This window comes from Micromonas pusilla (genome assembly GCF_000151265.4).
Source record: "Micromonas pusilla CCMP1545 genomic scaffold MICPUCscaffold_11, whole genome shotgun sequence".
Classification (NCBI taxonomy): domain Eukaryota; kingdom Viridiplantae; phylum Chlorophyta; class Mamiellophyceae; order Mamiellales; family Mamiellaceae; genus Micromonas; species Micromonas pusilla.
This window is the reverse complement of record NW_003315892.1, coordinates 209,324-236,640: the sequence shown is the minus strand read 5'-3', so window position 1 is coordinate 236,640 and position 27,317 is coordinate 209,324. Positions and strand designations below refer to the sequence as shown.

Genomic DNA, 27,317 nt, shown 5'->3' with positions numbered 1-27,317 from the left:
ACTCCGCCACGAGCCGCCGCTCGTGCGCGAACCACTCGTTCCTATCGCACGGTCGCCCTCGTTCGTCGTGGACGTGCGCGAGCGCCGCGGACGCCGCGAACGGGTCCAGTTGCTGTTGCGCCGGGACGATGGCGCCGCCGCCGCCGCCGCCGCCGAACGCGGACCCCCCCGGCGTCGACGTCGCGCCGCCCGGCGTCTGCACCACGTACGGCGCCGCGGTCGCGCCGCTCGCGGCCGCGGTCGGGAACGTCCCCGGCGCGGGTTTCTTCAAGATCTCAACGAGCCTGCCGACGAGCGTGGCGCCGCCGCCGCCGTCGCCTCTCAGGAGATCGCGCACGAAGGTCTCAACGAACGACGCGAGCGCGGGTTCGCGCGGCGCCGCGAGCTCCGGGGTGGAGACCGCGCGGAGGAGCCGCAGCAGCGACTCCACCGCGCGCTGTCGCTCGCGGAGGTAGATCCCCGCGGCCGCGCGCGCGCAGTCGTCCGGGGGATGCCCGCGCTCGACCGCGGCGACGAGCAGCTCGACGCACGCCACCTCGTTCAGATCCAGCGCGTCGCTGCGGGGGACGCGGGGTGGATTGGATGTTTGAGGACGGGTTCGCGCGGCGCGCGGCGGGGGCGGGGGACGATCGTCCGTCAGTCGCGACGTCGCGAGGGTTGGCGCGGGGGGAGGGATCGCGCGCGGGGGAGGGAGGGGCGCGGGCGCGCGGATCGTCGAGTCGCGCGCGGCGGCCGCGAGGGCGGCGGCGACGGGACGGCGGATGTTTTCAAAAAAAGCGCGCCGAGGGAGTTGGCACGCCGCCGCCGCCGCCGCCGCGCGGACGAGATCGACGGGATCGACGGGATCGACGCGCACCTGAGCGTGAGCGCGTTCTCGATGTCTGTCCCGTCCAATCGGATGCTCTTCCCGCCTCGCAACTCCACCGTCGTCGTTCTCACCGCCGCGCGATCTTCCGCGCGGCGAGGCGGGTACGCGAGCGCGTTCGCGAGGATGCCTCGCGCGGCTTTGAACGCGACGCGGCACTCCTCGACGTCGACGTCGCTCGGCGGCGTCTCGGCGTCCAAGAGACGGACCGCGCGGTGCAGCGCGACGGACTCCGCGGTCGCGGCCATCGTGCGCGCGGGTGCGGGGGAGGTGACGCCGCCCGACCCCGTGCGCGCGGAGCACTGTGCGCGCACCCGGGGGCTGCTGGGAGCTGGACGCGCTGCTGGGAGAGAAGAAGGTGGCGGGCGTCTTATTTCGGTTCGAGCGTCGGTGAAACTCGTTTTTTCAAAGCACAAAAACATTTTCTTTGACCCCGTCTTTGCTTTCGAAGATCGAAATCGAGCTCCTTTCAAGCGTCGGCTCGATTTCAGCCTCCCTGCCGCTAAAAACATTTCTCCCGCAAGCGCAGAAAGAGCCTTTCCCCGGCGACTCGTTCGCCCTCTTCAACGCGCGCCGTAGCACGCACGCGGTAAGCAACGCGAGATGGTGAAATACGCTCGCGAGCCCGAGGGCGACGCCACGAAGTCGTGCAAAGCGCGCGGCTCCGACCTGCGCACGCACTTCAAGAACATGCGCGAGACCGCCATGGCCATCAAGAAGATGGATTTGACGTCCGCGAAGACGTACCTCGAGGAGGTCATCGCGATGCGCCGGTGCGTCGTCTTCCGCCGCTTCTGCGGCGGCGTCGGCCGCACCGCGCAGGCGAAGAACGAGGGGTCCACGAACGGGCAGGGTCGGTGGCCGAAGAAGTCCGCCGAGATGCTCCTCGGCATCCTTAAGAACGCGGAGTCGAACGCGGAGGTGCGTCTCGCGGCGTATTTTTCCTCGCGACGTGGTTTTTCCTCTCAACGGCGCTCGCGGCCGCGCGGATGCGCGCCGCGCCGCGCCGCGTCGACCGTCGCCTCCGCGCCGCGCCCCGTCGTGCCGCGTCATCACGGCGTCCTCGACGCGCCCCGCGCGTCGACGACGGCAGATCCGCGACGCTCGCGCCGCCGCGCCGCGTCGCGCGCGCCGTGATCGACGCGAGGGTTTCCTAGGGTTTCGCCGTCGCGAGCTCCCGTCCGCGGTCTCTTTTTTCTCTCCCTCGTCGGCCCAGCCCTGACGACCTCCCTCCTCCTCTCCCTCGTCGCTCAGGTGAAGGGACTGGACCCCGAGGCGCTCGCGATCACGCACATCCAGGTCAACCGCGCGATCCAGCAGCGCCGCCGCACGTACCGCGCGCACGGTCGTATCAACCCGTACATGAGCTCGCCGTGCCACGTCGAGGTGATCCTATCGGAGAAGACGGAGCCGGTGAAGCGCGAGGAGGACGTGCGCGGGCCGAGGGTCACGTCGAAGCAGGCCGCGCGCCTTCGCATCCGCAACGGCTCCACGAACGCGTGAGCAGCGCTGAAGCGGGTCAAAAGCGAAGAGGGTGTGGGGGGTTGGTCGACGAGACGGCGAGAGAGGGTGGAGGCTCGCGCGACGGCGTCGTTTAGGACGCGTCGGCGACGCGGCGGCGACGACTGTTAGAGTCGCGCGCCGCCGCGGAAGATGCGAATGATGTAACGACACGCGAGCCGCTATCGTTATCGTTTTCGTCTTCGTCTCTTTTCGCGACGCCTCGTTGCACTACGCGTACCCGCTCACTATGATACACGTACGCGTCTATAAAAATAAACTGGGGCAAAACACGATGTCGCGCTTCACCATCTCGCGGCAGCTCTCAAACTTTTCTCGCAGCTCCGCGTCTCCGACGTTCTGACACGCCGTCGCCAGCTGCCGCATCACCTCCTCCATCCTCCGAATCGCGCGCACCACGCTCCCCTCGTGCAAGCTCGTCATCTTCATCAGGTCCACGAACGACGTCCCCGTGCTCCACGCGCGCGTCAGATCCATCAGATCCGGCCGGAACGAATCCGCGTACGCGGCGACGTCCATCTCAAGCTTGCACTCCGCGACGTGCCTCCCGACCGCGCGCGCCACCTCTCGTATCCTCGCGTGCGCGTCCTTGCACGCGGGCGAGAGCTTGATTTCCTGGATATCCGGCCCAGCCTCGCGCCAGACGAGCGCGCTGATCGCGGCGCAGCAGAGCTCCGCGGGGAGCTCTTTGAACGCGCCGTCGAAGACGAGTTCGGTCGTCACCAGAGCGTCCGCGGTGGTCATCTCGCACGCGACGCGGCCTTTCGTGAGGACGACGCCGTCGTCGTCGACGTGCCCGAGGCGTTTCAGCACGCGTAAGCGCTGCTTGAGCTCGTCGCGGAAGCACAGGCCCGCCGCGGCTTTCGCCTCCTTCTTCGCGATCTTGTGCCGCAACGACAGGTCGCGTCGCTTCGCGTGCGACGCCACCTTTTCGGTCAAGTCCGGGTCGTCGCGCAGCGCGTGCGCGCTCAGCATTCCCTCCAGCGCGGTGATCCGCCGCGTCAGCTTCTTGAACGACTCGTGCGTGATCTTCATGTCGCTCTCCGGGTCGAGAAAAGGAACGCCGTCTTTGGGTCGTTCCATACAAAGCGATGTCGGGGTGGAGTTCAAAGGCGTCAGATGGAGTTGAAAGGCATCGAGGTCGGGGATTGAAACCGAGGGATGGGCGGAGAGATGCGCCGGCAAAAGTCTCTAAGGATCGGCGTTCACCACGCGAACGCGGTCGTATGGGGACCAGTGTATAGAACGCACCTTTAAACGCGTCCCGCTTGAACATCTCGACGACGCTCTTTTGCACCCTCGCGCGCGCGTCGCTCGGTCGCATGTCCTTCGGGAGGTACACCCTGACGCTCGACAGGCGGTCGATCTGCGACACGCGCAGTGGCACGACTCTCGGCTCTCGCGTCGGGGTTATCGTCGACCGGATATCCACGATCTTCCACCGTCTCTTCGCTCCTGCGGCGCTTCCCATCTCGTCGTCTCGTCGCGACTCCGACGCAACAGAGCGATCCTCTTCCTCGACGACGCAGAGGACGTCGACGACGTACTCGCCGCCGTCGCGCTCGTGCTTCACGACGACCCCCCACTCCGTCTGAACCCCCGCCGCGGCCAAGCTCGCGGCGCCGCCGTCCTCGCCCGCTCTCGTCGCCGCGCTCGCGACGCGCTTCGGGTCTCTCGCGCACACGCGGACGAGTCGTCCCGGCTGAAGAAACGGCACGCAGTGCGCGGGGAGGTTCAGAACGTCCCTCCGCTCGGCACGCAACACGGACAGCGTGTCCGCGAGGTTGACGTACTCCGCGACGGCGTCGCCGTCCTCGATCGCGACCGCGTCGCGCTCGACCGCGAGCGCGGCGGCTTTCGCCTCGAGCTCCGGCACCTTCCGGTCGTTCTGAGGCGCGCCGTGCGAAGAAAGTTCGTTCATCGGTCAGTCGAAAGGGGACGCGATCGAGCGTTGAAACCGAGCCGCGGGTGAAGCAAACGCGCGCGATGACACACCTGAAACTGCGCGAACGACTTGGAGATCAAATTCTCCACGTTCTCCGCGCCCTCCATCCGCATCATGTTGATCATCGAGCCGTACGTCACGTGAAACGCGCTGTTCAGCGGGTCAGACCGACCGTGCAGCATATCCTTCGCGACCGCGGGGTCCATCCGCTCGTCCATCATGAGCACGACGAGCCCGCGGTCGTCGAGGCCGCGGCGCCCCGCGCGTCCGCTCATCTGCGGGGCCGTTCCATACAAAAAAAGTTCACCCATCGGTCAGTTGAAAGGAGACGCGATCAAGTGTTGAAACCGAGCGATGGGTGAAAAACGTTTGTATAGAACGCACCTGCACGTACTCCCCGCTGGTGATCCACCGATATCCCGCGCCGTCGTACTTCCGCGGGGACGTGAACACGACGCACCGCGCGGGCATGTTCAGCCCCGTGCTCATCGTCTCCGTGGCGATCAACACCTTGAGAAAGCCTTCTTGGAATAGCAACTCGACGGTCTCTTTCAGGATGGGTAACATCCCGCTGTGATGCACGCCGATGCCTCGCTTCAGCAGAGGAAGCAAGTTCTGCACCTGCGGCAGGCGCTTGTCCTCGTCCTTCAGCGCGTCCAGACCGGACCAGTACACCGTGTCGATGACGTCCTTCTCGTTCTCGTCGCACAGGTCTAACTTGTGCAGCGACTCGGCCATGCTCTGGCACTCTCGTTTGCTGAACGAGAACACGATGCACGGGTCGTAGTTCTTCTCGACGACCATCCGGATGATCTTGTGGATGTCCCTGTTCGCGGCGGTGTCCTCGCCGCCAGCCTTACCGTTGTTCCCGCCGCCGCCGCCGCCGCCGCCGCTACCGTCGCCGGCGTTCGCCTTGTTATGCGCGGTCCTCCCCGCGGCGTACCCGTCCTCCTTGGGCGCGACCGCGTTGATCGCCTTCACGAAGTTATCCGCGCGGAACTTGTTATCGCGGTCGTAGCACAGGTAAACGCCGTCCCCGCCGGACGGGTGCACGTAATGCTCCAACGGCGTCGGTCGAAAGTCCGTGTACACCAGGTGACACGGGTGCGCGTGCGTCTTCACGATCCACTCCGCGAACTCCCGCGCGTTCGGGATCGTCGCGGACAGGAACGCGTATCGCACCGCGGACGGCAGCATCGCGATGGTTTCTTCCCAGACGACTCCTCGCTCTGGATCGCGCATGTAATGAATCTCGTCGAAGATCACCCACCCCACCTCGCGCATGACCTCGCCGCCCTTGTACAGCATCGACCGCAGAACCTCGGTCGTCATCACGAGGCAAGACGCGTCCGTGTTGATCGTCGTGTCCCCGGTCATCAGCCCCACGTCCGCGAACTCGTCGCGGAGTTCTCGAAATTTCTGATTCGACAGCGCCTTGAGCGGGGACGTGTACACGACCCTCTGGCGATCCCGCAGCGCCATCGCGATCGCGTACTCCGCGACGACGGTCTTCCCCGCGGACGTGTGCGCGGCGACCATCACGCTCTCGCCCATCTCCATCACCTCCACGGACTTTCTCTGGAACGTGTCGAGCTCGAACTTGTAATGCTTCGCGGGGTTCGACGGGTCGTACGCGCGCGCCTTCGGGTTCGGGCGCCAGTCCGGCGGGTACACGACGTCGTGCAGGCACCCGTGGCCGGCGCCACTCGCGGGGATGCGCGTCCCGCCCGCGGCGAGGACGTCGTCGACGTCCGTGCGGACGTGCGCGAGCGAGTCGTCCGCGGCGGCGGCGTCGACGTCGAGATGGCCGAGATCGTCGTCTGGCCTTCGCTTCTTCGCGGCGTCGTCGCCCGCGTTCGCGTTCGCGTCGCTCGCGGGCGGGCGCTTGCCCCCTGGCGCCGCGGGGGGTGGCGCGGATGACATCCCGGCGCCCGCGGGAGGAGAGCGTCGACCGCGCGCGCGGGAGAGTGACGGCTTCCGGCGGCGGGGAAAAGACGGCACATTCTCGGGACGAACAGAACGAGAAACCGAAACGTACATGCACTTTTCGTGGTCGTATGCGCAGACACCTTGAAACCGTGCTCGCACGTACACGTACACGTGTACCCATCGCAGTGCGAAAGCTGGGTACAGACATCGACGGCGCGCGTTTTTCAAACAGAATCCAACCGCGCGAGAACGACGCGATGGCGTCGGACGACGACGACTCCCCGTCCACCCTCGGGATGATGTCCGAGGCGGACCTCGAGGGCATGGACCTCCCGTCGCACTTAAAGCGCGACATCATGCGACGGTGGCGCGTCGCCGGCGACGTCGCGCGCGTCGGCGTCGGCATGGACGCGGACGAGGACCTGGACTTCGACGAGCAGACGGAGTGGAGGAAAGCCGGCGCGGCCGCGTGGATCGCCGCGGGTCTGCCGCGCCGCGACGACGAAGACGGCGGAAAGAAAGCCGTCGCGCGGTCGCTGTCGCTGTCGCCCGCGCCGTCGCCGGTGAAGAAGATGACGGGCGCGGCGCTCCGCGGGCTCGACCGCGGCGCCGTCGCCGCGTCCGAGGATCTGGGCACGCCCTCGAAGCGCAACGCCGCGCGCAGAGAGGCGAGGGCCGACGACGCGATCGTCCTCGCCGCGCTGAAGGCGGCGGAGGACGAGCGGAGGAAGAGAGCCGAGGCGACGGACGCGGTCGTCCTCGCCGCGCGCGTGCGCGAGGACTCCGTGATGCGGCGCGAGCGCGAGCTGAAGAAGGCGGAAACCGACGCCGCCGCCGCCGCCGCCGCGCGCGCCGTCGCGGAAGCCGCCGCGGACGCCGAGCGACGCGTGCGCGAGATCGAGGACGATACGCGCCGCGACGCGGAGCGCGCGCGCGCCGCGGCGCGCGACCGCGAGGCGCGAGAGCGCGCGGAGGCGGCGAAGAGGGAGGAGAAGCGGCGTGAGGATGCCGTTCGCGCCGAGCGAGAGACTCAGGTGCGTTCTATACACTGGTCCCCATACGACCGCGTTCGCGTGGTGAACGCCGTTTCTTAAGGACTTTTCCCGCCGTGTCTCTCCGCCCACCCCCCGCTTTCAATCCCCGCCATCGATGCCTTTCAACTCCATCTGACGCCTTTGAACTCCACCCCGACGTTCGCTCGTATGGAGCGACCCTCAGAGAGACCGCGCGGCGGAGATGGCGAGGAAAGAGACCGAGGTGACGCGCCGGGAGGAGGAGACGCGGAAGCTCCTCGCGGAGGTGGCCGCGAAGGACCGAAGCGCGCGAGATCTCGAGGCGAGAGCCGCGGCGGAGAGGCACGACGCGGAGGCGAGCGCGCGGCGGGCGCGGCGAGAGCTCGACGACGCCGAGGCGACGCGGCGAAAGAACGAAGAGAAGGAAAACGCGTTGCGATCGGAAGAAGAGCGGCTGAAGCGGATGGAGGCGGACGCGCGCGACGCCGAGGAGGAGGCGACGAAAACGCGCGCGGAGGCGAAAGCCGCGCGGGAGTTCGCGAGAGAAGAAGCGCGCCTGATCAAGGAGGAGGCGGAGCGGCGAGCGGCGGAGGCGGAGGCTGAGCTGACGCGGAGAGAGAAGGCGAGACTGCTTCCCATACGAACCCGTTCGCGTGGTGAACGCCGATCCTTAAGGACTTTCCCCGTCGTCACTCTTCACCCGCGCTTCCCTTTCAACGTTTGACCGGTAAGACGTTCGACTGACCGATCGCTTCACCCATCGAAGGCGTGGCGTCTACGAGAGAAGGAGGCGGCGGAGACGCTCGAGAGGAAAGAGGAGGAGGTCAAGGCGCGCGAGGACGCGGTGCGCGACGCGGAGTTGGCCGCGGAGCGCGCGGCGGCGCAGCGCGCGACGATCGAGAAGCACGAGCGCGCGCTGCTCGCGGAGATGGAAGGGAAGGAGAAAGCGCTGCGAGAGGAGGCGCGGCGGCAGAAGATCGAGGTGCGTTCTCCTTCACACTGGTCCCCATACGACCCCGTCCGCGTGGTGAACGCCGATCCTTAAGGTTTTTTCCCGGCGCATCTCTCCGCCCATGGTCCCTCGCTTTCAACGCCCGCCATCGATGCCTTTCAACTCCACCTGACGCCTTTCAACTCCACCCCGACATTCGCTCGTATGGAACGACCCCGAGTTTGAACGCGCGGCGTCCGGCCGAAAGACGGAGCTCGACGCGAAGGAGCGCGCGATTAAAGCGCGCGAGGCGGCGATGGCGGTGGAGGACGAGAGCCGCGCGCGCGAGGCTGCCGCGATCGTCGCCGCCGCGGAGAAGAGCGCGGCGAGGGAGCGCGAGTGGGCGGAGACGGCGGCGGCGGAACGCGCGGATCTCTCGTCGAAGCGCGCCGAGGTGCGTTCTATACACTGGTTCCCATACGACCGCGTTGGCGTGGTGAACGCCGTTCCTTGAGGACTTTGCCCGCCGTGTCTCTCCGCCCATCCCTCGCTTTCAATCCCCGACCTCGACGCCTTTCAACTCCACCTGACGCCTTTCAACTCCACCCCGCCATCGCTTTGTATGGAACGACCCTGAGGCTGAGCGCGCGAAAGCCGCCGCGCTCGCGCACGTCAGGGAGACGGAAGCCGCGCGGACCGCGGAGCGCGAGGCGCTGGAGAAGGCGCGCGCCGCGGTCGAGGCGGACCGCGTCGCGGCGCGCGAGGCGAGGGAGGAGGCGAACGCGCTGCTGATGGAGGCGTCGTCGATCATGGCGGAGGCGGAGGAGAGTTTCGAACGCGCCGGGCGGATCGGGCTCGCGGAGGATGCGCTCGTCGGCGAGGGGCTGCTCGCGCAGTACGTCGCGGGAGAGAATAAGAATCGCGCGCCGGTCGGCCCGGGGGATTCGTTCCTGGGGGAAGAGATCGAGCGCGCCGAGGAGGAGGACGCGGACGCGGACGCGGAGGCGGCGAACGCGGACGCGAACGGCGGCGGCGGCGGACGCGGGTTCGTCTCTCCCATCGCCCTCCACCGCGGCGCCTTCGCGGAGATGGCTTCGATGGCTTCTTCCCCGCCGGCGTCGCTGACCCCCGACGCGCGACGACGACACAACTCGCGGATGATGTTCGTCGACTCGGACGACGACGACGACGACGAGCACGGCGACGCCGCGGGAGGGGGAGGAGGGGGAAGAGAGAAGAAGAAGTACAAGTACGCGCGACTGACGACGCTCGACGCGGAGACGGTGTCGGCGATCGTCGCGCCGCCGCCGATGCTCGACGACGCCGTGGCGTGCTCGCTCGAGCGGAGGGTTCGGAGGTACGCGCGCGCGCTCAGGGCGCTGCCGAAGGTGGAGCTCCACGCGCACCTGAACGGGTGCGTGCGAGACGAGACGTTGCTCGACTGCGCGCGGCGGCGGGAGGAGGAACGCGAACGCGAACGCGAACGCGACCGCGAACGCGACCGCGACCGCGAACGCGAACGCGAAACCGAAACCGAAGAAGCGAACGACGCGACGAAGTGTAACTCGATGGAGGACGTCCGCGCGATGCTGCGGAAACCGGACGGCGCGTCGCGCCCGCTCGCGCGCTGCTTCGAGCTCTTCGGCGCGATCCACGACCTGTGCACGACGCACGAGACGCTGGAGCGCGTCGCCGCGGAGGCGGTGGTGGATTTCGCGCGCGACGGCGTCGTCTACGTCGAACTTCGAACGACGCCGAAAGATTTCCCGTCGCGAGGCGTCACGAAAGAGAGCTACGTGGAGGCGGTCGTCCGCGGCATCTCGCTCGGGTGCGAGCTCGCGAACGACGACGAGCATCACAAAGTGACGTGGCGCGGCGTCGAGGGCGGCGTCGCGCCGAGGGATAAGGAGACCATCGTGGCGAGGCTCATCCTCAGGCGCGTTCTATACACTGGTCCCCATACGACCGCGTTGGCGTGGTGAACGCCGTTTCTTAAGGACTTTACCCGGCGCATCTCTCCGCCCACCCCTCGCTCACAATCCCCGTCCTCGACGCCTTTCAACTCCACCTGACGCCTTTGAACTCCACCCCGACGATCGCTTGTATGGAATCGCCCTCAGCGTCGATCGCCGTGAGACCGCCGCGGAGGCGACGCGGACGGTGAAGCTCGCCGCGCGGCTCCGCGACGCGGACCGCGGCGTCGTCGGGATCGACCTGAGCGGGGACCCCACGCTCGGGACGTGGGCGCGGTTCGAAGGGTCGATGGTGCTCGCGCGGGCGTTGGGGTTGCCGGTGACGCTGCACTGCGGCGAGGTGGTCACTCCGGGGGAGGAGGCGTCGATGCTTCGGTTCAAGCCCGAGCGCTTCGGGCACTGCGTGAACACCGTGCGCGACCCCGCGCTGTTCGCGGGTCTGAAGCGCACGTTTGCGTGCGTGGAGGTGTGCGTCACGAGCAACGTGATCACGGACTCGATCGTCGGCGGTAACGACGCGGGCAAAAGCGGCGGGGGGAAAGGCTGCGTCGACGTCGCGCGCGTCGCGTCGCGGCACCACCTCAAGAAGCTCCTCCGCGCGAGACACCCGATCGCGCTGTGCACGGACGACCCCGGGATCTTCTCCACGTCGCTGTCTCGAGAGTACGCTCTGGTTGCGGCGTCTCTCGGGTTATCCGACGACGACTTGAGGAGCCTCGCGGCGTCCGCGTTGGAACACGCGTTCATCTCCGGCGGCGCCGACGCGGTCAGCGGGACGCTCCCGCGGCTGCGAAGACGCGTCGCGGAGGGCGCGAACGCGTGGGAGGGCTTGCCCGGAAGACGCCGCCGCGCGTGGAACGCGACGGCGCGGGCGATGCGGGAGGTGCACGCGGTGATGTTCCCGCGGCCGGATCCGCCGCCGCCGCTGAGGGACGTGGACGATTTCGCGCCGACGCGGGAGCGGGTCGCGCTCGCGGTCAGCGCGGCGATCGGCGCCGCGTGCGTCGTCGGGTCGATCACGCTGTTGACCGCGCCGGCGTCGACGCGGAGGGAGTGGCTCAGCGCGCTCGGCGCCGCCGCCGCGGGCAGCGAGAAGGCGTGATGACGAGCGGGCGTGATATAAATTACCGGTAAAAAGTTTCGTTTTTACGCGTCTCAGTTAGTTTGGGAGCTTCTATTACAGTACAGCGCGAGAGAAAAGCGACGGTCGTCGCCGTAGCCGGCCGTCGCGCATCACGACACGACGCACGCGCACCCGCCGGTTTTCTTCGCCGGGACGTCCTTCGGCCGCATGTGCACGTCGATCGCCGTCTCGAACACTCGCTTCAGATTATCCTGCGTTAAGGTGGAGTTGAAAGGCGTCAGAAGCGGAGTTGAAAGGCGTCGAGGGCGGGGATTGAAAGCGGGGGGTGGGCGTAGAGATGCGCCGGGCAAATTCCTTAAGGATCGGCGTTCACCACGCGAACGCGGTCGTATGGGGACCGGTGTAAACACGAACGCACCTGCGTCAGCGCGGAGCACTCTACGTACGCCTCGGCGCCGATCTTCCTCCGCATCTCCTCCCCCTCCTCCGTCGTCACGTGCCGCGCACCGCCGCGATCGACGCCGCTCGCGGACTTCCCGGACCCGCTCCGCTTTGTTACCGCGCCATCGTCTTTCCCTTTGGTCCCCGCGCCGTTAACGCCTCTCAAGTCGAGCTTGGTGCCGACGAGCGTGATGGGCGCGCCCGGGGCCTTGGCGCGGAGCTCTTTGATCCACGTCTGAGACACGTTCTCGAACGACGCGCGGTCGATGAGGGAGAAGGCGAGGATGAACCCGTCCGCCTCGTGGTACGACAGCGGGCGGTACTGCGCGTACTCGTCCTGTCCCGCCGTGTCCCAGAGCTGTCGGAGTCCGAGTAGGGGAGTCGGAACGGATTCGGAACGTCAGTCAGAGAACGAACGAGCGAACGAACGGAACGCCGTCCACGGACGAGGGAGAAGCGCGCGGGGTGGGGGGCTCGGACGGCCGGCGACGCCCCCCCCCCCCCAGAACGCGTCGCGCGCGCTAAAGTAAACCCTAAACGACGCACCCCCAGGTTGATAGTCTTCTCCCCGTACTGCACGTTCACCGCGTAGTTGTCGAACACGGTCGCCATGTAGTCCGTGGGGAACGTGTTCGTGGTGTAACACAACAGCATGGACGTCTTCCCGACCGCGCCGTCGCCGACGACGACGACCTTCATGGGAACGTACATCTGCGTCCCGGGGACCACCTCGCCGTTCGCGCCGGGGGCCCCTACGGTCGCGATCGGTCGACGGCGAACGGAGTGGAGAGGGGAGGGCGTCGGTCAGTCGGGGAGGGAGCGAGCGAGCGATCGATCCGACGGACGAGGGAATAGACCAGGTGCGCTAAGTCGCGCTCAAACTAATTGCTCATACGGTGCGCGCGCGCGGGGCGCGGATCGCGGATCGGACGGGGTGCGAGGCGGGCGACGCGCGGGGGCGAGCGACGCGCGTCGCGCGGGTCGAGCGCGCGCGCGATCCCGAGGACGCACCCATGGCGGCGTCCGGGGCTCCGGTGGCGGTCGTCGACGCGGTCGCGACGACGCGCGCGCGCGCGGGGTCTGTCCAGTCTGCGGCACCCCCCGCGAAGAGTCGTCTACAGGTAGGAGTGATGACGGAAACGCAGCGCGCAGAGCGCTGGCCGCTTTCAAATTCATCCGTTGATCGAGGGTCGAAACGCCGCGATGCCTTTCAAACGCCGAGAAGCCGACCTCGCGAAAGGAGAGCGTCAGCGTCATCACAGGTTGTCGCGTCGCGTCGTCGCTCAACGCACTACACGTACAGCACGACTGCTCACTCCTCGTCGCCCGCGCGCCGCCCGCGCCGCGATGAGCCGCCGACGCAAGCACGTCCGGAACCAGCTCGAGGAGCTGTGCCCGGAGCTGAACGACGGCGACGCCGTGTGCCGCGTCGTGGAACTCCGCGGCGGGAACCAGGTCCAGGTGCGCGACGACGTCGACGTCCGATCCGCGCGCCGCCGCATCATCGCGTCTCGCTCGTCGCTCGTCCGCGCCGCGCCGACTCATCACCTCGTCCCCTCCCTCCCGCAGGTCGAGAAGCCGGACGCGTCCACGACGCTCATACGCATCCCGAGCAAGTTCAGCAAGGTGCTGTGGGTGCGGAAAGGGTCGCACGTCCTCGCGCACTTCGAGGAGGACGCGACGAGCGACGCGGCGAACGGGGGGGCGCGCGGATCCAAGGTGACCGGCGAGCTGCTCCGAGTGCTCTACGCGGAGCAGATCAAGGAGCTGCGGAGGGCGCGCCCGGAGGCGTGGCCGGAGCGGTTCGGGACGGGGAGGGGCGGCGGCGGCGGCGCTGACGACGACGACGGCGACGCGGGGGTGGACGACGCGGTCGGCGGCGTGAGGGCGATGCGCTTCGGCGACGCGGCGGCGGAGGCGGAGGCGGAGGCGGAGGCGGAGGCGGAGGCGGAGGCGGAGGCGTCGGACGACGACGACGGACTGCCGCCGCTCGAGGCGAACACGAACCGTCGGAGGATGCCGGAGTCGGACAGCTCGTCGGAAGAGGAGGAGGAAGTCGAGGAGGAGGAGGAAGACGACGACGATTAGCCCGGTAGCCGCCGACGACGATTCCCGTACTGTAGCAGAGCGAACTGATAACGCGTCGCCGAACCGAAAACCAAACGAACGCCGAAGAAGTGATGATGGACGGATGTCATCGCAACAGCGCGTTCTCCTCCCTCTCCCGCTTCGCCGCGACGACGCGCGCGAGCATCTTATCGAGCTCGTCCCCAACCCTGGACGCTCTGGACTCCACCGCGGCGCCGCCGCCCACGTCGACGATGACGTTCGGGAGCTTCGCGAGCTTCCCAGTCGCCGGCGCGCGCGGGTTCCCGACTGATGATGACGGATGACGTCGAAAGGCGTCAGTCGTCGGTCGGAGTCGTGAGGCGCAGGCGCGTCGGGATCGAAACCGTGGGACGGGCGGAGAGAAACGACGGACGGACGGACGCGAGAGAAAGTCCTCAAGGATCGAAGTTCACCGCGCCGACGCGGTCGTACGGGGACCAGTCATCATCAGTCGCGGGGCCGCACCCGACGTTCGCCTGGCGCCCAACACCAGACACTGCGACGGCTTGAGACGGACGTCGTCGTCCTCCTCGCCCGGCCGCGTCGTCGTCGCGGAGAGCGCGAAGGCGTCGTGCCACTTCTCGAGCTCGGCCTCCCTCCCGGGCTCGTCCGGGTCGTACACGATCAGGAGGCCGTCCTGCGCGAGGAGGAAGGGAGAGGAGAGGAGAGGTGATGAGAACAGACGCGGACGGAAGATTCGAACGACGACGACGCCGACGACTATAAGATACCGCCGACGACCGCGGTACTTTCTCGTCGTCGTCGCGCGCGCACCATCCCGTCCGCCATCGCGGGAAAGCACGTCTGATACTTCAGATCCCCCGAGCAGTCCCACAGGTCCACGCGCACGGTGCGCATGCCGACGCGTCGCTCGCACGTCTGCACGCGCACGCCCGCGGTGGGGTCGTACTCGCGCGACGGCGTCGCGCCGGCGACGAGCTGGCACGTCGTCGTCTTCCCGCACTCTTTCGGGCCGACGACGACGATCTTCACGACGTCGGTCATGCGGATCCGTCGGGCGCGCGGGCGTCGCGGTCGCGGTCGCGGTCGCGCGCGCGTCGAGTGGCGGTGGACGCGCGTGGGAAGGAAACACTCGGCGTCCCCGCGTCTCATTGCTACAAAGTCGTTCATCGGCCAGTTGAAAGGAGACGCGATCACATGTTGAAACCGAAGGATGGGTGAAAAACGTTTTTTTCTCATCACAGCTAACAGCAGGGTCGCGCTTCCAAACTCTGTTCGAACCGCGGCGCAGGTGCCGATCTGCTCAGCTCTCGCGTCGCGCCAGAGGGTTCGCGCGCGGCACGCCTCGCGTCCTCCCTCCCCCCCCCGCGCGACACCGCGATGTCCGCGGCGGCGACGACGTCGCCCGCGCACCGCGCGCGACCGCCGCCGCCGCGCGGACGCGCGGCGCGACCGCGCCGCCGCGTCGCCGCGGCGGCTCGACGGCGCGCGGCCGCGAACATCGCGGCGGGGGACGCGTCGTCGTCGTCGTCGTCCTCCTCCTCCTCCTCCTCCTCCCCCGCGAAGGTCGCCGTGTTCGTCTCCGGCGGCGGCTCGAACCTCCGCGCGCTGCACGACGCGATGACGCGCGGGGACGTGCGCGCCTCCGTCGCGGTCGTCGTCTCGAACAAGCCCGACTGCGGCGGCGTCGCGTGGGCGAGACGCGAGGGCATTCCCACGCTGACGTACCCCAAGCCCAAGGGAAGCGACGACGGACTACGCGCGGAGGAGCTCGTGGACGCGCTCGCGAACGCGCACGGGGTGACGCACGTGTTGCTCGCGGGGTACCTGCGGCTGATCCCGCCGGAGCTGTGCCGCGCGTACGAGAACAAGGCGCGTTTACGTTTTTACTTCACTGGTCCCCGTACGACCGCGCACGCGCGGCGCGCGCCGTTCCTTCTCGAGGACTTCGCGTCTCTCTCCGCCCGCCCCTCGGTTTCGATCCCGACGCGCCTGACGCCTTTTGACTCCACCCCGACGTCGGATGCTTCGCACCGTGGACCCGTATCAGATGCTCAACATCCACCCCGCGTTGCTTCCCGCGTTCGGCGGCAAAGGCATGCACGGCGACAACGTCCACGCCGCGGTCGTGAACAGCGGCGCGCGGTTCACCGGCCCCACGGTGCACTTCGTGAACGAGAAGTTCGACGACGGGAAGATCGTCGCGCAGCGGGTTGTCCCGGTGATGCCAACGGACACGCCGGAGGTGAGACTGCTTCCCATACGACCGCGTTCGCGTGGTGAACGCCGTTCCTTGAGGACTTCACTTCCCGGCGTCTCTCGGTTTCATTCCCCGCCCACGACGCCTTTCAACTCCACCCCTGACGCGCCTTTCAACTGACTCCATCCCTTTCAAGGACGTCGCCGCGAGAGTGTTGGCGGAGGAGCACGTCGTGTTCGCGCGCGTCGCGAGCGCGCTCGTGGACGGACGCATAGAGTTTCGCGACGACGGCGTGCCCGTCATCGTCGGCGAGGACGGGACGAGGGAGTAGTGAGTGGCGCGCGTGGCGACGAAGAGGACGGACGAGACGAGACGATTCGAGACGATTCGATTCGAGACGAGACGAGACGACGACGCGCGGGGTGGCGTTTTCGTTTTGACGCGTTTGTTTTCTTCGAAGTTTCCCTCTCGCTTCGGAGACGGGACCGGATTATCTATCTATGCTACGTATCCCTCAGCGACGCCGCTCGCCGCTCGTCTTTTAGACGTTGAACCGCGTCTCGCCCTTCCGGAGCTTGGCCCACTCCATCTTCTTCGAGTACGTCCACTTGTTCGTGAACGGCGCGAAGAGCTCGTGCGCGTTTACCAAGTGCGGGTGCCGCGGGAACTTGCCTTTCAACACGCGCTTCAGCGTGGACAGCGGCGCATACCTGCGACGAGGAACGAACGAACGCGATTGGTCGGTCAGCGTTTGATGAGATACGGTGACGTGGAACAACCTGAGACTGGCTGTACTCACGTGGCTGTACTTTTGAGGAAAGGAATGCAAAACACGGGTAATAAGATGGCGGACGCGCACCCGCGGTCGTTCTCCCCTCCCCGCCACGGGAGCTCCTGGCAGTGCCACTTCGACAGCGGCCGTCCGCGCGCGTCCAACTCCCCCGGCTCGAACGGCGGCTCGCACGGGACATATTTCCACGTCAGCAGCTCCCGGGGAGGGAGATCCACCTCACCGTCGCGCGCGTCGTCGGAGTCCTCGGCGGCGGCGTCGGCGTCGTCGTCGGAGGACGAGTCGGGACTCACCCCCGGAATCGCCGTCGCCGCCGCGCCGCGCGAATGCGCCCTCGCGCCCTTCGCGCCCTTCGCGCCGCGTCTCTTCCCGCCGGCGCCGGCGCCGGCGCCGGCGCCTCGCTCGACGCGCGCCCTCCTCTCCGCGTACGCCGGCATCATCTGCTCCAAGATCCCGTAGTACTTCGCCTCCTCCGCGAGTTCCGCGAGCTGCCCGCGGGTGAGGTCCGGATCCAGCGCGAACTCATGGAACGCGCGGTGGAAATTGAGCACGTGCCTGAAGTGCGTCCCGTCGCGGTCGATAAAGTACGACCCGTCCTCGTCGCTCGGGGCCATGCTGTACTCGCCGCTGAACATCGCGGCGAGGAACGAGCCCGGGACGTTCCGCAGCGTGTCCAGGCTCGTCTCGAACCGCGCGCCGCCGACGTTCAGCACGACGCGCTTCTTTTGCGTCTGCGTCGCGCCCTTCGTGATCTCGACGTCGCGCTCCACCCTCGCGCGATGCGCCGCGTACTTCTCCGCGATGTGCGTCTCCGTGGTGTTCACGACCGCCACGAGCTCCGCCTCGCGCTCCGCGAGGGTCTTCACGCGCTCCTCGATGAGGGCCTCGAGCCTCTCGAGGTTGCGATACGCGCGCTTCTCCTCCGCTCTCGCGCGCTTGCGCGCGAGCTCGACGTCTTCCGGGTCCGCGCGCGGCGCGCCGTCGGCCGCGCGGTCGCCGTCGCGCGCGGTCTCGTCGTCGGACGCGTTCTCGAGGTGGTCGTCGGAGCCTTCGTCGTCGCGCGTCGGCTCGATATCGCGCGCGCGTTTCACCCGCGTCATTGCGCCCAGATCTCTGCGGGGACGGGGCAATGACGCGGCATTGCGCCGCACCCGCCTGCGAAAAGGCAAAGAGACACTTTGTAAGATCGCATAGGATCGCATAAGTGATTGCATAAGTAGAATACCCATTTCCATCCTCTTCACCGCATTTCGTAAATTGGAGTTTTTGTAGACCGTCGTTTAGGGTGTAGACAGCGCCTCGACGGCGACGCCTCTTTTTTATATTATGAGGGATCGATTAGCGGGGGGTTTTCACCGTTCGGTCGGTGAGTTTCTACTCTTAACGAGGAAATTAGACCGTCGTTTTGGGTGTGGACACATTTTACGGCGAAAATTAAGTTTCTATTAGAATTTAAAGCGCTCAAACCGTACTTTCTAGACTAAATGTCTATAGACTACTTACTGCGCAATTAGTCTCGAAATACTGACGACACCCAGGTACGGGCAAACAGTCTAGAAATTTCCCCGATCTCGACGAACTAAAGTTACTGGACTAAATTCCCCGATCTCGAGAAATAAAAGACATCTAGAAAAAACTACTTACACTGCCAATTAGTCTCGAAATACTGACGACCCAAGAGGCCAAAACAATCTAGAAACTTCTCTAAACACGCCGCATAATAGTACGTGTAGTCGCCGTCGAGAGCTCGGGAAATTTTGATTTCAAACCGGCTCAACGAGCAAAAGCGCCCCGCGTCGTCGTCCGTCGTCCACAGCGCACCGCGCTCACGCCGTCGCGCGCACTCGCAGGGCGCATCGCACGCGCGGGGACGCGAACCCGCGTCGAGAGGGGGGAGCGCGGCGTTCGCTCGCGCGCCGAACCCGAAGCGAGGAGGGCGCACGAGGGAAGCGCGCGCGCGGAGAGAAGAGATCCTTTGGATTATCAAGTCGCTCGTTCTCTCGCGCTCGCGCACGTCGTCGCGCTCTCGCGGACGTAGCTCGCGCGCGCGAAGATGTTCTACTCGCAGTACATCCTCGCGAAGCGCGGTCCGTTAGGGACGATATGGATCGCCGCGCACTTGGACCGAAGGCTCAGGAAGCAGCAGATCACGGAGACGGACATCGCGGAGGCAGTCCGTGCGCGCCCCTGCCAAATCTCTCTCCCTGCCAAATCATTTCGCGCTCGAATCGCCCCGCCGATTTCGCCCGTCGCGCGCGCGTCGATCCGCGCGCGTCCCCCGCGCGCGCTCGAATCGAATCGACCGCCTTCGAGCGCTTCTCGCGACGTCGCGTCCCCGCGTCGCGCGCCACCGCGCGCGTCGTCCCCGCCCGCGCCCTCGACGCCGCCGAAGAAGGAATCGAATCGAGCCCGCGAATGAATTCAATGAAATCTCCCACCCGCCCGTCCGATCCCGCGATTCCACCCGTCGACCTATCAACCTCTCACCCGCCCCATCCCATCCCATCCCATCAAAACCTCCAGAATCGATCGTGAACCCCGAGGCCCCGCTCGCGCTGCGCCTCTCCGGCCAGCTCATGCTCGGCGTCGTTCGAATCTACAACAGGAAGGTGTCGTACCTGTTCCAAGACTGCTCCGAGGCGCTGGTCAAGATAAAGGGCGCGTTCGCCAAGGAACGCGCGGACCTCCCCGAGGGCGGCGCCGTCGCGGTCCACAACGTGATCACGCTCCCGGAAAACTACGACGACCTCGAGGAGATGCTTCTGCTGGACCCGGTCGCGGTCGCGGCGATGGACCCGGCGAACGCGGTCGACCGAATGGGGCTGACGCGCTCGGGGGAAAACCGCGGAACGAACGGCGCGGGGAACAGGGCCGATATCAACCTCGAGGACGATCTCGAGGAGGACATGTACGACGATTTCGAGCACCAGTACGCGCACGACGATCGGATACACGACGACGGCGTCGGGAGCGACCTCGAGGACGTGTACGACGACGCGTTCTATCCGTCCAGCGCGTACAAGACGCCAAACGGCGCCAAGAGAGACGGCGACGCGGCGATCACGGATCCCGACGCGCGCGCGGACGTGCAACTGGAGGATTACGACGACGCCGGCGACGGCGCGGAGTTTGGCGGCGGCGGCGACGACGACGGCGCCGTCGGCATGGAGCAGGTCGCGGGAGGTATGGATGGGATCGAACCGCTTCCGCTGGACGACGACCTCGAGGACGAGAACGGCGTGCGAGGGACGGTGGTGACGGCGGCGGGCGCTGCTGGGGTGACGTTTAAGACGCCGTCGGCGGCGGGGGCGCCGCCGCCGAACGAAAACGACCCGCCGAACACGAACGCGAGCAGCGGCATCGTCGTGGACTGGGGGAAGACCGCGCAGAAGGGACGACGCCCCACCGACGTGGACGGACTTCCCGGCGCCGCGGTGAAGCCCGCGCCGCAGGCGCGGCCGAGGACCAAGCCGCGCGAGAAGCTCATCATCGACGACGTCACGGTGCTGTCGAACGAGCACATCCGGAACCAGCTCAAGGACACGAGCGACATCGTTCGCAAGCGCACGCCCGGGGCGCTTCGCTTGCTCGTGGACCCGCGCGACACGGACGTGCCGTTCGACCACCCGGACGACGTCGACGTCGACGGCTTGCCCACGGTGGGCTACTTCAAGGAGGGGTGGACCTGCGTCGTGCCGGAGGAGGCGTCCGTCGCGCACGACATGATCCGCGGCGATTACATGGACTGGGACCCGGTGATGAACCACCGGATGTCGCCGGAGATGGCGAAGATTCGCCGCGCGTGCGTCGCGCACCTGTGGAAGCGCGCGGGGGAGAAGTGGGGCGGCGGGTACGCCGCGGGCGACGCGGCGGCGGCAGCGGCGAAGGGGTCCACGGAGCGCGGCGGCGGAGGGTTCGGGTTCGACGACGACGGCGGCGATTTCGGCGGCGGCGGCGGAGGGTTCGACGACGACGACGATTTCGCGATGCCGCCGCGGGACGACGACGACTTTAACGTCGACGAGCGCGGGACGTCGCGGCTGCGCGCCGACGCGGAAAACGCCGCCGACGTCGTCGACCGACTGGGGCCGCTCGGGTCGGAGCCGCCGACGCCGGCCAACGCGCCCAAGGGGGATATCGACTGGAGCGTGCACACGAAGCGGATGCTGAGCGACCTCGCGCCAAGGTTGAATACACCGCGGGCGAAGCCGGTCAAGGTGAGCGAGATGCTGAAGGATGTCGGGACGGAGACGAAGCCGTGCACCAAGTCGGAGGCGGCGCGCGTGTTTTACCAGGTGCTGGTGCTAAAGACGCACGGGTTCGTGGAGTTGGCACAGAGAGAGGACTACGGCGACATCGACATCGCCGCGGGGCCGAAGATGAAGGACGTCGCGAAGGGGAAGACCGCGAAGGCGTGAGCGCGTCGTGCGTGGGGACTAAATAGACGGCGCGACCCCGCGAGTGAGTAGCTTTCTTTCTGTTTGTGATGAAACATAAGGAAACGGCGGCGAAAGAAACGCTTCAAACTCGAACCGCGCCGACTTCGCGCGTCGCTCGAGAACGACCGACGGACGACGCGCGATGGACGACGACGTGTAAATGATTTTGTTTTCTCTTTTTGAAAATCAACTAAACACTAGGGCGCGCGGGCTCGGTATGTAAAAAGGCACCCGCCGCGCCTGTCGCTGCGGCTTCGGCTATGTGCGTGCGGTAAAAATCAGTAAAATCAATCGATCGTCGCCCCGCGCGGCGCGACGACGTCATCATCGGCGACGGACGGCGCGTCGTGACCGGTGACGCGTTCTCTTTTAACACGCGGAGAGCGACCGAGTCTTCTGAGTTCTCAATTGTCTCAGATGTAGTTCCTTCCATCCTTCGACGGCTAATCCGATTAGCGCGCGACGGACATCGGGGACTCGAGCTCCTCCTTGGGCGTGATCACCTGCTGCTTCTTCCCGTAGCCAGACGAGTACATCATCTCCTCGAGCACCGCCTCCCACTTCGCGGCGGGCTTCCTCCACGAGAGGTCCTGCGCGATGCACGTGGACGACATCTTGGAGTACGTCGGCGTGCCGTACGTCGCCGCCGCCGCGACGCACGTGTCGACCATGGCCTCGACGTCGTCGGCGACGAGCGCGTCCGGATCCATCGCGCCCATGTGGAACCCAGTCACGCCCTCTTTGACGGTGTCGACGAGGCCGCCCGTGGACGCGACGATCGGCACGGTGCCGTACTGCATCGCGTGGAGCTGGATGAGACCGCACGGCTCGAAGCGGGAGGGCACCATGAGGAAGTCCGCGCCCGCGGTGATGTAGTGCGCGATCGGGTTGGAGAATTTCACGACGCCCGCCATCTTGGGCGAGAGCTTGTCGAGCTTCTCGAGCTGCTTCTCCATGGACTTCTTGCCCGTGCCGAGGATGATAACCTGCGCGTTCGGGCACTGCTTGAGAAGCTTCGGGACCGCCTCCATCATGATATCGCAGCCCTTCTGCTCCTCGAGGCGGCCGATGTAGCCAAAGATGGGCGCCGCCGGGTCGAGCGGGAGGCCAACCTCGGCTTGGAGCGCCTGCTTCGCCGCCGCCTTGCCCATCGCGACGGTGTTCTTGTCGTACGTCACGTCGAGGAACTTATCCGTCTGCGGGTTCCACTCCGTGGGGTCCATGCCGTTGACGATGCCCTCGATCCCGCCGGTGGCGTTGATGATCGTGTTGAGCTCGACACCCTTGGACGCGGAGCCGGAGATCTCCTTGGCGTAGTTCATGGAGACGGTGATGTTCCTGTCCGAGTTGATGAACGCCGCCTTCATCCAGTTGTCCTTCTTGAACTTGCCCTTGGGGGAGGAGTCGATCTCGCCGTCCTTCTTCGGGCTGCGCTCGTCGTACATCTTGCCCTGGGCGTCCTCGAAGAAGAAGTCCGCCGCCGCGGACTCCGGGAGGCCGAGGTCGGACATGGGCGTCGGCCAGAAGCGGCCTTGGAACGCGATGTTGTGCACGGTGAACGCGCACTTCGCATTCGTGTACTTGCCCTGGGGGCGGTACACCTTGTTGATCATCACGGGCACGAGGCCGGAGTGCCAGTCGTTCGCGACGAAGCACACGTCCTCGCCGTAGCCAAAGGGAAGCACCATCGGCGCCTCGAGCGCAGCCTTGCAGAACATCGCGAAACGCTCCTGGTTATCCGCGAAATCCGCGCCGTTGGTTTTCCCGTACAGCTTGGACCCCGTCTTGCCCCACACCTTGGCGAGGAACAGCGGGTGGTCGACGAAGACGCGGTCGACGCCCTTCTTGTTCTCGTGGAAGAAGCCAACCTGCTTGCCCATGGCGTCCACCTTGACGGACGTGTCCCACGCGCCCTTGTACTGGTCGTAGCGCGGGGAGATGGTCATGACCTTGTGGCCGCGCTTGGCGAGCTCGACGGGGAGCGAGCCGACGACGTCGCCGAGACCACCCGTCTTGGACCACGGCGCCACCTCGGTGGAGATGAAGACGATCTTCATCGGCTTGGCCGCCTTCGGGGTGTACCCCGCTGCGGCAGCCTTGGTCTGCGGGCGGGCGGGAAGGATGGGAAGGATGGGAAGGATCGATGGTGGTGAGCGGGGCGCGGAGGGAGGGGTAAAAAAGATCATCGCTCGACTTCGTTATCGATTCATCGAGGAGGAGGAATAACTGAACGAAAACGCCGGCGCGGCGGGGGCGGTATCCGCGCGTCGCGACGCGCGCGACGGCGCGCGCGACGCCGCGACGCGCGAATCCGACGCCGGGCGATCGAGATAATCGACCGCGTGAGCGACGCGACGCGAGGCGGACGGGACGCGCCGCGTCGCGTCGCGACGCGCGCGCGTCTCCGGCGGTTCGGGGCGATCGACGATAATCCCGTCGACGACGACCGACGCCGACGCTCGGGCGGCGACGGAAACGGGGCCGGGGCGACGACGCACCACGGTGGAGCGCGCGACCTTGCCGTTCTTGCGCGCCGCGGCGGCCCTGTGGAGAGAGCGGGGAGGTCATCGTCAGCGTTCAGGTCTCGCGGAGGGCGGCGACGTCGCGCCGAGCGCGCGAGCGGCGCGTCGTCTCAATTGAAAAAAAAGAGCGAGCCGACGAGCGACGAGGGCGATTCGCGCGACGGAAACGCGCGCGCGCGGGCGCGCGACGCACTTGAACTGCGCGGCGGCGCCGGCGAACTGGTGAGTGGCGAGGGAGGAAGCCATTGTGATAGCGCCTCGAACGTGGGTGTCGTGCGTGTGTGCGTTGAAGTGGTGTGGCCGCGCGCGGCGACGGCTTTAAGAATTGCTCTCTGCCGAGAAGAAACGAGTGCACCAAGTGGCTTGCCCGCGAACCGGTGGCTCTCGTTCGCTCACGTCGGTCGGATCGTGGCCCAGGTGGCGCCGGATTCGGTTCGATTTCGTACGGCGAGCAGTCTGGATTTTTTGCCAAAATTGTACGTGCGACTGTAGTTCTCGCGCGCTGCCAGCCTGGATTTTGGGGTTTTCGTAATTCGGGACGCGTGCCCGACGGTGCCGTCGTGGCACCCGAGAGCCAATGAGCGCGCGCCACGGTGCCGCTGTGGCGGCTCTTTTTCGGATATTTTTCCGCGCGAACCGCCGGGTCTTATCCGTGGTATTGAAGATCGCGCGCGGGAACGAACGAGATCGCCGATCGGAGGCTCCGATCGCAGGCTCCGATCAACCGCGCGCCGAAGGTGGTTTCAAGCGCCGGTGAACGCCGCCGGCGGCTCGATCAAAACGCGCGGCGCCCGCGCGGCTGCGCGTCGTCATCATCATCATCATCATCATCATCATCATCCGTCGTCTCGCGGCACAGCCGGACGCGCGCGTCGGCGTCGTCGGTCGTCGGTCGTCGCTCGACGCGCGCGCGCATGCCCCCCGCGGTCCTCGCGTCCATGGGCGTCTCGTCCTCCCCGCGCGCGGTCGCCGCGCGCGCGTCGTCCGCGTCGTCCGCGTCGACGTCGTCGTCGGCGACGTCGGTCGACGCGTCGTCGACTCGCCGCGGGAAGCGGCTGTACCTCGTTCGCCACGGCCGGACGGAGATGAACGACTACCTGCGCTACCACGACTGGTCGTCGCCGCACTTCGAGGACCCGATGAAGTACGACACGGCGCTGACGAGCGAGGGCGAGGCGCAGGCGAGAGCGCTCGGGGAGCGCGTGCGATCGACGCTGGACCCGCCGCCGGAGGTGCTGATCGCGTCGCCGCTGTCGCGCGCGATGCACACCGCGGAGCTCGCGTTCGCGGACGCGTTCCCGGAGATACCGAGGGAGACGTGCGTCCTCGCGCGCGAGCGCGTCTTCCACGCCAGCGACGTCGGGTCGCACCCGGCGGTGCTTCGAGAGCGATTCCCGTCGTGGCGCACGCGCGACCTCGACGACGCCGTCGCGTCAGACGGCGACGACGGCTGGGTCCCGTGGTGGTATCACGGCGGCACGAGCGACCCGAAGCACGTCGCGCCGGAGCCGATCGAGGTGTTCGAGAAGAGGATGCACGACCTGATCGCGTGGATCGACGCGAGGGAGGAGACCACGATCGCGATGGTCGCGCACTGGGGGACGTGGTACTCGCTCACCGGTCGCGAGTTTGAAAACTGCGAGCTCGTGGCGTGCGCGCTGGAGGATCTGAGACCCGGTCGAGGCGCGATGAAGTGAATGAAGTCTAGGGTTTCGGTTTAGGGTACTGTGTGTGCGCGTGTTCTTCACGCGCGACGCGCGGCGGTCGCGCGAGACGCGTAGCGTAGAAGTATGATATTCTCAAATTATAGCGTAGCTTCGCGAAAGGCGTCGTGTCGTCGTCACTTGGTCACCTTGTACTTCTTGATCGTGTCCAACAGCTTCTTCGCGTCCGCGTCGTTCGCGAAGTGATCGCGCACCGGCTGCAGGATGGCGTTCAGGTGCCTCGCGAGCGCGGGCTTGACGTCCCCCGGATGCAGCGCGCCGGACACGAAGTCCGCCTCGACGTCCTCGTACGCGTCGTAGTCCACGTTGCCGCCGTTCTCCTCCGGGCGCGTCACTGACGAGAGTCGACGGGCCGCGCGAACGAAGCGACGTCGGGGTGGAGTTGAAAGGCGTCAGGCGTGGAGTTGAAAGGTGTCGCGGGCGGGCGTTGTGAGCGAGGGGTGATGGGCGGAGAGACTTAAACGCCGGGAAGTAAAGTCCTTAAGGATCGGCGTTCACCGCGCGAACGCGGTCGTACGGGGACCAGTGTGAAACGGCGTGAATCACAGAACCAAACGCGCCTGAGAATTTCCCCGTCCACGGCATGACGACGTACTTGATGTACTCCAGACACGGGTTGCCCTTGACCTCCCCGGGCGGGCAGTACGCCTTCTTGAGCTTCACGTTAACGTCCGCCTCGGAGTCCTCCATGAAGATCGCGCTCTCCGGGTCGCTCTTGCTCATCTTCTCCTGTCCTTGCTTCAGACCCATCAGCATGTGGTGCGACAGGATGATTGGCTTCAGGGTCGTTCCATACGAGCGAATGTCGGGGTGGAGTTCATAGGCGTCAGTCGGAGTTGAAAGGCATCGAGGGCGGAGATTGAAAACGGGGGTTGGGCGCAGAGATGCGCCGGCGAAAGTCCTTAAGGATCGGCGTTCACCACGTCAACACGGTCGTATGGGAACCAGTGTATAGAACGCGCCTTCATCTTGCGCTTGATGTCGTCGCAGTACTCGCGCGCGAGCATGTTCACCTTGCGCTGATCGACGCCGAGCTGGCAGATGTCCGCCTTCAGGAAGAAGATGTCCGCGCACTGCATCACGGGGTAGAAGATCTGCGACGCCGCGAGGTCGTCCGTCTCGCTTCGACCCATGATCTGCGTGCAGCGAAGTATCCTCGCCAGCTTGTTCCGCCGCGCGATGTCGAGCACGAGCGGCCAGTACTCGTGCCCGCGCTTGTTGATCTCCTCGCTGCTCCATATGAACTCGACGCGCGAGAGGTCCATCCCAACAGCCTTCCACACCTCCACCATGTACTGTCCGACCTTCTGGATCTTCTTCAGGTCGCCTCCCATCTTGTTGTTCATGAGCGCGAACCAGTCCGCGACCCAAAATTTGAAGTGGCAGCCCGCCTTGGTGAGCTTGTTGACGTTCAGGCACTTCATCACGCCCTGCGCGATGTGCATGCGCCCGCTCGGTTCGAACCCGTCGTAGCACACGGGCACGGGCTTCTTGTCCAGGAGGTTTCGCAGCTCCTCCTCCTGGATGCACTCCTCGCCGACGCTTCGACACAGCTCGTACTTCTCGTCTAGGGTGAGATCGGACTCGAGCGGCGGCGCGACGCCGGTCGCGGCGCCGGAGATGGACGCCGCGGCCATCGCGTCGGTGGGCGGCTCCGAAGACGACGACGCCATGGCGCGGCGTCGGGGGGGTGGGGGGGGTTGGGGAGGCGGCGCGGGGTGTTGTGGAGGCGCGCGCGCCGCGGGCGACGCGAGCGACGACCGATCGATCGTCCGTCCGCCGCGGAAAAAGTCGGCGCGTACTCGGTACGTCTCGACCTACTTTCGCGCCGCACGCGCAAACAGTCAGGATGGCGCGTACGCGCGTACGA

At 66.5% G+C, this 27,317-nt stretch overlaps 15 protein-coding genes across 15 annotated transcripts; 9 read left to right on the top strand and 6 right to left on the bottom strand.

The window, feature by feature from the left end:
* The first annotated feature begins 1,441 nt into the window (after positions 1-1,441).
* On the top strand, positions 1,442-2,555 carry MICPUCDRAFT_49699 (uncharacterized protein). Its single transcript, XM_003062075.1, has 2 exons — positions 1,442-1,786; positions 2,120-2,555. The coding sequence occupies exons 1-2, from the start codon at positions 1,469-1,471 to the stop codon at positions 2,366-2,368; spliced, it is 567 nt and encodes a 188-aa protein (XP_003062121.1). The 5' UTR covers positions 1,442-1,468; the 3' UTR covers positions 2,369-2,555.
* A 77-nt stretch (positions 2,556-2,632) lies between these two features.
* On the bottom strand, positions 2,633-6,585 carry MICPUCDRAFT_44758 (uncharacterized protein; the record flags this gene model as incomplete). The annotated part of the gene is made up of 7 exons (XM_003061861.1): positions 2,633-3,453; positions 3,638-3,777; positions 3,829-3,977; positions 4,047-4,274; positions 4,382-4,606; positions 4,716-6,036; positions 6,530-6,585. The coding sequence occupies 7 exons, from the start codon at positions 6,583-6,585 to the stop codon at positions 2,633-2,635; spliced, it is 2,940 nt and encodes a 979-aa protein (XP_003061907.1).
* A 79-nt stretch (positions 6,586-6,664) lies between these two features.
* MICPUCDRAFT_41855 (uncharacterized protein) lies at positions 6,665-7,354 on the top strand (the record flags this gene model as incomplete). The annotated part of the gene is made up of 1 exon (XM_003062074.1): positions 6,665-7,354. The coding sequence occupies one exon, from the start codon at positions 6,665-6,667 to the stop codon at positions 7,352-7,354; it is 690 nt and encodes a 229-aa protein (XP_003062120.1).
* Positions 7,355-7,496: 142 nt separating this feature from the next.
* On the top strand, positions 7,497-8,318 carry MICPUCDRAFT_51601 (uncharacterized protein; the record flags this gene model as incomplete). The annotated part of the gene is made up of 2 exons (XM_003062073.1): positions 7,497-7,961; positions 8,040-8,318. The coding sequence occupies 2 exons, from the start codon at positions 7,497-7,499 to the stop codon at positions 8,316-8,318; spliced, it is 744 nt and encodes a 247-aa protein (XP_003062119.1).
* Positions 8,319-8,520: 202 nt separating this feature from the next.
* On the top strand, positions 8,521-11,279 carry MICPUCDRAFT_51600 (uncharacterized protein; the record flags this gene model as incomplete). The annotated part of the gene is made up of 3 exons (XM_003062072.1): positions 8,521-8,658; positions 8,843-10,182; positions 10,325-11,279. 3 exons carry the CDS (start codon positions 8,521-8,523, stop codon positions 11,277-11,279), a joined length of 2,433 nt encoding a protein of 810 aa, XP_003062118.1.
* Positions 11,280-11,410: 131 nt separating this feature from the next.
* Positions 11,411-12,401, bottom strand: MICPUCDRAFT_21075 (uncharacterized protein; the record flags this gene model as incomplete). The annotated part of the gene is made up of 4 exons (XM_003061860.1): positions 11,411-11,512; positions 11,680-11,793; positions 11,860-12,060; positions 12,249-12,401. 4 exons carry the CDS (start codon positions 12,399-12,401, stop codon positions 11,411-11,413), a joined length of 570 nt encoding a protein of 189 aa, XP_003061906.1.
* A 648-nt stretch (positions 12,402-13,049) lies between these two features.
* On the top strand, positions 13,050-13,790 carry MICPUCDRAFT_41853 (uncharacterized protein; the record flags this gene model as incomplete). Its single annotated transcript, XM_003062071.1, has 2 exons — positions 13,050-13,163; positions 13,272-13,790. 2 exons carry the CDS (start codon positions 13,050-13,052, stop codon positions 13,788-13,790), a joined length of 633 nt encoding a protein of 210 aa, XP_003062117.1.
* Positions 13,791-14,385: 595 nt separating this feature from the next.
* On the bottom strand, positions 14,386-14,801 carry MICPUCDRAFT_9462 (uncharacterized protein; the record flags this gene model as incomplete). Its single annotated transcript, XM_003061859.1, has 2 exons — positions 14,386-14,448; positions 14,586-14,801. Coding segments are annotated over 2 exons (279 nt in total), but the record flags the coding sequence as incomplete, so codon positions are not given.
* A 351-nt stretch (positions 14,802-15,152) lies between these two features.
* Positions 15,153-16,303, top strand: MICPUCDRAFT_51596 (uncharacterized protein; the record flags this gene model as incomplete). Its single annotated transcript, XM_003062070.1, has 3 exons — positions 15,153-15,746; positions 15,823-16,017; positions 16,169-16,303. 3 exons carry the CDS (start codon positions 15,153-15,155, stop codon positions 16,301-16,303), a joined length of 924 nt encoding a protein of 307 aa, XP_003062116.1.
* Positions 16,304-16,513: 210 nt separating this feature from the next.
* Positions 16,514-17,862, bottom strand: MICPUCDRAFT_51595 (uncharacterized protein; the record flags this gene model as incomplete). The annotated part of the gene is made up of 2 exons (XM_003061858.1): positions 16,514-16,682; positions 16,772-17,862. 2 exons carry the CDS (start codon positions 17,860-17,862, stop codon positions 16,514-16,516), a joined length of 1,260 nt encoding a protein of 419 aa, XP_003061904.1.
* Positions 17,863-18,815: 953 nt separating this feature from the next.
* MICPUCDRAFT_21167 (uncharacterized protein) lies at positions 18,816-19,515 on the top strand (the record flags this gene model as incomplete). The annotated part of the gene is made up of 2 exons (XM_003062069.1): positions 18,816-18,939; positions 19,286-19,515. Coding segments are annotated over 2 exons (354 nt in total), but the record flags the coding sequence as incomplete, so codon positions are not given.
* A 153-nt stretch (positions 19,516-19,668) lies between these two features.
* Positions 19,669-21,285, top strand: MICPUCDRAFT_69885 (uncharacterized protein; the record flags this gene model as incomplete). The annotated part of the gene is made up of 1 exon (XM_003062068.1): positions 19,669-21,285. The coding sequence occupies one exon, from the start codon at positions 19,669-19,671 to the stop codon at positions 21,178-21,180; it is 1,512 nt and encodes a 503-aa protein (XP_003062114.1). The 3' UTR covers positions 21,181-21,285.
* Positions 21,286-21,357: 72 nt separating this feature from the next.
* Positions 21,358-24,009, bottom strand: GBSSI (glycosyltransferase family 5 protein). Its single transcript, XM_003061857.1, has 3 exons — positions 23,917-24,009; positions 23,700-23,745; positions 21,358-23,303 (listed from the first exon to the last, which is right to left on the bottom strand). The coding sequence occupies exons 1-3, from the start codon at positions 23,967-23,969 to the stop codon at positions 21,654-21,656; spliced, it is 1,749 nt and encodes a 582-aa protein (XP_003061903.1). The 5' UTR covers positions 23,970-24,009; the 3' UTR covers positions 21,358-21,653.
* A 652-nt stretch (positions 24,010-24,661) lies between these two features.
* MICPUCDRAFT_51592 (uncharacterized protein) lies at positions 24,662-25,420 on the top strand (the record flags this gene model as incomplete). The annotated part of the gene is made up of 1 exon (XM_003062067.1): positions 24,662-25,420. One exon carries the CDS (start codon positions 24,662-24,664, stop codon positions 25,418-25,420), a length of 759 nt encoding a protein of 252 aa, XP_003062113.1.
* Positions 25,421-25,502: 82 nt separating this feature from the next.
* Positions 25,503-27,120, bottom strand: MICPUCDRAFT_69880 (uncharacterized protein; the record flags this gene model as incomplete). The annotated part of the gene is made up of 3 exons (XM_003061856.1): positions 25,503-25,781; positions 26,008-26,224; positions 26,410-27,120. The coding sequence occupies 3 exons, from the start codon at positions 27,118-27,120 to the stop codon at positions 25,564-25,566; spliced, it is 1,146 nt and encodes a 381-aa protein (XP_003061902.1). The 3' UTR covers positions 25,503-25,563.
* Positions 27,121-27,317: the final 197 nt, after the last annotated feature.